This window comes from Artemia sp. Qi Xiang Cuo, chromosome 18 (genome assembly GCF_049724085.1).
Source record: "Artemia sp. Qi Xiang Cuo chromosome 18, ASM4972408v1, whole genome shotgun sequence".
Lineage (NCBI taxonomy): Eukaryota > Metazoa > Arthropoda > Branchiopoda > Anostraca > Artemiidae > Artemia > Artemia sp. Qi Xiang Cuo.
Window position 1 is genome coordinate 50368532 of NC_142811.1, and position 6000 is coordinate 50374531.

General features: G+C 35.8%; 1 protein-coding gene across 1 annotated transcript in view; it reads left to right on the forward strand.

Annotated features, from left to right (window-relative positions):
• Spase25 (Signal peptidase complex subunit Spase25) overlaps positions 1-4506 on the forward strand; it is a 29055-nt gene extending 24549 nt beyond the window's left edge. Inside the window, exons 4-5 of the mRNA XM_089104545.1 lie at positions 2183-2344; positions 4227-4506. Of these exons, the coding sequence (XP_088960671.1) occupies positions 2183-2344; positions 4227-4389 (325 nt within the window). The 3' untranslated portion in view covers positions 4390-4506. The remainder of the gene's footprint in view (positions 1-2182; positions 2345-4226) is intronic.
• Positions 4507-6000: the final 1494 nt, after the last annotated feature.

The window sequence follows — 6000 nt, forward strand, 5'->3', positions numbered from 1 at the left end:
TTTATTAAAATACATTTTCTGGCATGTTTATCTAAAAAAAAAAATATGTAAACTGCCCCAACATTTTTAAGATACATTTCCCCCGTCCTCCTCCCCTCCCCACAATATTGTCGTAAACCGGTGTCACCGCCCATGATGAGGTAAAACGCAGAACAAATTAGATAGAAATATGATTTAATGTGTTGCTGTGGCCTTCTATAAGGCTTTTTAGAAGACGCTGGGCAAAAAATTAAACTGACTTCACAGGTTAAGATGAGACAATAACCGCAAACTTTAAAACAAATTTTGCCATTTCCCAGCTAAAGATGATTGATTTTCCTGCAAAATACCCCTTAAGAACATATAAAGGATCTGGCAAGCTCGTGTCTCGTCATGCTCAAAACCATTTTGCATGTCCCAGTCTTCATAATTTTGTTTGAGAGTAAAAAAATTCTTTTTTTTTTGCTTTATTCGGGAATGGTTTTTTATCTTTTTTTTATTCAAGGAACCGAGAAAATCCGCGTTTTGTTTTAGTATATAGGAAATCAAATTATGCTTAGTAGACGCACCCAATCATTTCAGTTCTTCCCTACTTGCCATGAAGTAAATATGCTGCTGTGACCAGAAGAAAGTTAGACAGCAAAGAAATAGAGGAACTGCTTTAAAAAAATAAATTCCTTTTTATTGGCTTTTGAACCAATCAAGTTTTTAAAATGTGGGACTATTTGGTTTGACTATTTAGACTATTTGGGAATATTTAAATGGCGTTAGGCAAAAAATCAAACAGACTTCACGGGTTAAGATGAGACAATATTCGGAAACTTGCCTTTCCGATATTCAAGAAAATAGTATGATCCGCCTGTGAAAATACATCACTGACGCTCACCAATGAAGTCAAATTGGTCGTTTAGCAATTTCTCTTTTCAGTAAAACGAGACTAAAGGAGCCACACCAGTGTTTCCTATAAAAACAAAAATGTGATTTTTCTTGTGGTTCAAGGTGGTGGCTAAAATTTTCTTGAAAAGTGTTTTCGACCGTGCTGATTCCAGTACACTTTTTATTTAAGTCTGGCACCCTCTTTGTGGGGTTTCAGGCTATTTTTTTTTAATCTCCATAAATTTTGTTTTCGCAATCAACTTTTACCGTTAAGATTAACCTATCTAACAGTTACCATTCCCGAATCAGCTGCTAATAATGAGTTTTCCTCATTTGATTGGTTTTTTTTTTCAGAACTTGTTTTTAAATTTATAGTTACTATTGTTTACTAGCTTGCATCTGAAGCTCCATCCCTGTTTTTTAGTGGAGATCTTCATCTAATCTTTATAAGCTTTATTTTGAAATATCTTTGTGATAAGATTTTAATTTATAGCGAGTTCTATGTAAGCCAAATTCACGTTTTACGTAAGCCAGATTGAAAAACAAAGTAAAAAAAGGAATAGGAATATATTCATACTTTGTAAGTTAACTAAAAATCATGATAATACACTATCTAGTAAACTATCAAATACCACAGTATGTCCCTTAAGAGGGAAAATAGTAAACCCCCTCCCTCCAAGAAAAAAAGAAGAACTAAGAGATGGTAGTGGAGACACAGAAAAGATAGTGTATTTACAGGCCCTGTAGATGTTCTGTAATCAGACTGAAGGAAATTGCGGAATAGCTGATAAGGCAGTTCCCAAGGATTTAAAGTTATGGCCTGGCATCTGGGACCAAGGACTTGCATCTTTTCAAATTGATTTAGTGTGCAAATGGAAGTTTAGGGTTTCACTCAATCTAGGAATTTTCGTGGTTTTTTTTTACTTCGGGAGAGATTCCAGATTTAGGAGACACATCTGGACATTTTAGGCTCATACTATTTTGCTAGTAATTCAGTTAGGTTTTTAATCCATATACCATTAGGCTTATCTGTTTTTTCTGGTCAGAGAAGTTTAGTAGGTCTAAAAGTGGTCACTGTACAACTATGTCTGGGGCCACATCCGGGAATTTCGTTCAGGGTGGAGTCCCAAAAAGATACCCTCTCATGGACTTTATCTAACGGCATCAGGTAAGATTCGGAACTCTAAATGTCCTACTTTCTTTTATCCTTTTTTAATAGGGGTTTTTGGTATTTTTAGGACCAGTTTATGAGTCGGACAAATGTCTTTCATAAGTAAGTTCCTTCACCTTTTTGGACTTCAATTCTCTTATATTCTTTTTTTTTCAGGCCTGTCCTAATTGTCTGTGTTTTGGGCTATTTTATTCTGATGGGTATTTTGACCCTCTACTCAAAATATATTGAAAAGGGAATTTTTTGCATCGCCAAAGAACGTGCAAGAGGTGGTCTTGGTCCTGACATCATATGGAAAGGATCTTCAAGCTTAAAAAGGTAAGAAAGCAAAGTGTACAAAAGGAACCGAATTTTCGTAACCTTAAGCAAAAGATTTTCCGTGGCTTTACAAGCCTGGACGGTTATCTTTTTAAGTATGCTCGCGTTACCAGTTATCCACAGGTGTCTTTCATTTTGCCCTGTTGCTTTTAGTTCGGGTATTTTATTGTATTTTGGGTAATTGTTAAAATTGGCTCTTTTTGTTTGACCGAAATTAGTTTGTGGCTTCTTGATCCAGATAAAGTAAATATGAGGAACCAAAGTCCTCAATATAGTCTCCCTAACCTATAAGTGGCACTTGGCACGGCACGTCTCAGTGGCATGGAAGTTGGACCACTAACACTACCTTCTGTTGCATTTGACTCAAAGTCCGTTATTCAATTTTTGTGACCCTTGAATTACATGATTTTTTGTCTCCAGGGCAAACCTTATATGCCCTTGGGGCATATAAGGTTTTTGTAGATATCGTTGTCGTAGAAACTTCAAAAGGGGCTCATTTAATTAGAAATTGAGAGGGCTAGTGCTCTTTTTAATAATTAAAAGGGACGAAACGTCAGCCAATACCCCTCTCACACCGGCCGTTCCTTATAGCACTTCACATCAAAATGTCGTGCTGGCAATTTTGTTAAAACTTGTTGAAAGTTTGATATTGAAGATTTTTAAGGGCGGAACTCCCCCCAGAACAGTGGGGGCTACTATTTTAAGTTATATCCTAGGGGTATATAATGTTTGTGTTGAAATCTTTGTCGTAAAAACTAGAAAAAGGGCTCATTCGATTGGAAATTGAAAGGACTAGTGCCCTATTTAATAGTCGAAAGTGATTGGAGGGCAACTAAACCCCCTCTCACTGTTATTTTGGGCATGTTTATTTTTTAATATAATTTAAATAAAACAAGTTATAATCAGCATAACTAAAATAAAAATTCCTGTCTTCGAACCTTTTTAATAGTTGAAAGTGATTAGAGCGTAACTAACGCCCCTCTCACGCCCGCCTTTTCCTCAAACGTGTCCTATCAAAATCATGAAACAGGCATTTTGTTCAACGTAGTTAAAAGCCCTGGAAATTAGGCCTGTGCCAGCGTCGCGCTAGAAGCTTCAAAAAACTCATTCAATTGGGAACTTAGAGGCCTAGTGCCCTTGTTAATAGTCAAAAGTGATCAGAGGGTGAATGCCCCCTCCCCTCACGCCAATTGTTTTCCGAAGCACTTTCGATCAACATTTTGATATAGCCATTTTGTTGAACGTAGTTGAAAGGTCTGGAAATTATGTTTTTGAGTAAGAAAACCCCCTCACAGCCCTCAGGGCTAAGGTTGTAAGTTATGCCCTGGGGGTATACAATGTTTTTATAGAAAGTGAATATGGAAATGCTATCTTAGTGAAATAATAATAAGATTCCTCTGTGCTCAAGGATATACTCAGAACGTGGGTCAGGACGCCTCCAGCCCAGCAGAAGACCAAAATATACAGGTTTTGAATCTCTACGATTCAAAACCCTACTCCACCCACTCATTTTATAAAAATGAAATAGAAAATTTAATCCACATACCTATAACAGATCAAAAATTTTGACTGTATTGTAATCTTGCACAGCCTAAATAGCAATCAAACGGTTCTAAGTATAACCAGAAAAGCTTAAATAAAAAAACATTCCTACAAATATAAGACAATGTTACTTAAACAACGAATGCATATTAATTTCAAAAACGTTTTCCAAGATTTTTAATGAAAAACAGATTAGTTAAATCTTAAAATGGGCTGAAATTAGGTCACATTATAATTCAAATTTGAACGAAGAGCGAAGCCAGACTTAAAAGTAAGAGATTTTGCCGCAATTGAGAGCCGTTATTGTATTTAGCAAAGTGTGAGGATTATTCACTTTCAGGTTCGATGATAAGTACTCTCTTACGATATCGCGTGATGAGTTGGAGGTGACCCGCGTCACATCTGTTGGTAACTTTTTTGACTCAAAGGGAGTGCTCGTTCGATCAGCCATTCTGGAGCAAGTGACAACAATGCACATGGAGCTGGAGAAGCGAAACCAATAAATTTGTTTATTAAGGTTATAGGTGTTTTTCCTCTTTTTCTAAGAAACTATACAGTTTTGTACTTTATGGCTATTTATTTACTCATTAAGGAGCACAGTAAAATTGACTTGTCTTATAGTTTTGCCATGTTCACAACAGAGCCTACCACTATGTATCCTTCCAATTGATGCCATTATGATTCATTTTATGCAAAAAAATATTATCTTTAGATACTTGCGTAGCATTACGTCTGCTAGAAATTACTATGACCATTACTATTTCTATTTCTTACTAGTTGCAGATTCTGTCAGACAACAGGCAAAATAAAGAAGTAAAGTAACTAATTTAACTTTAGCATATTGTCTTTCGCGAAAACCATAGAAATTGTCATGTCCCCTTCCTCTAACATAAAAATCAAACTCTTCTTATACCCTTCGCTCTCCTCCCAAAAAAATGTTTAAACAATTGCAAATTTTCTAAAAGTTTGGACCCGATCCCCAAGTCGTGAGACAAAACAGGGTAGACCTAACTTCGTACCCTTTTTACTTACAGTTGCTAGTTGTATGCATAATAGGAAATAATTGCTTAGCTTACGGTTCAAGTACCTGTTGTCTAAAGTCACAGAATTGTTTGAGAGCGGAAAATTAGTGATTTTCTAGGAGTTGAAAATACTAACCAATTATATTAATAGAGTAGTATAACAAGGGGTATTCGGACCGCACAGGGTGGCCAATCCTGTGGGGTTGCTGAAAATGAAATATTTAGCTTTTTTTGTAAATTTGGCATTTGCCATCATTGGAGAAGGATGTCTATAACTCCTTCAAACTTTCGTGTTTTTCAGGGCACTATAAATAGCTGATATTTTGGACAGTGTCATGAAAGTAAATAACTGATTGTTAGGGGAACCGGAAAAAAAACTAAAAAAAACGGAAAAAAGGGGGTGAAAACCTTGAAAGGCAAAATTACTGAAAAAGAAAATTATCGTATGGTACCCAGTAATGCAACGCAATTAGACGCGTTTTATTTGTGAGTAAATTAGGCGCGTTTTATTTAGAGTAAATGCAATTAGACGCATTTTATTTGTGGTGATTTGTGTAGATATGGATAATAGCGTTCACCAAATAATCTAAATAGACTTTATTGACTTTTTTATTAGAGGAGTGGTTCTCAACTTTTCTCAAATCCCGTTTCCCTTAAAAAAGATTTTCATCTTGGAATGCCCTTTACAAAAAAATAAAAGAAAAAGAACGTTAAAAACAATACTAAACATAACTTGGACACGTTTTTTAACATAATTTATGAACAGTATGGACATGGATGGACATTTATGAACAGTAAACTTGATACTTCTCAAATAGATCATTGAGCTTGGATATTTGAGCTGACCTTTTTTTAAATCCAAACCAAATGACGACAGTTAAAACTTTAAATCTGGAGTTGTACCAAGTTAATTTCTGTGTTTGTCCTTAATTAATGCATAAGCGAAAATGCCCTCTCAACAAGTACTGAGCTTTGTTAGTGCAAGAGACCCCTTAGGGCTTTATCACCGATGCTTGTATATTCTTTCGTTGTTCGTACCCAGAACTCGGGAAGATTTGCATGCTTAAACTCGGAATACCGAGAAGAATATGT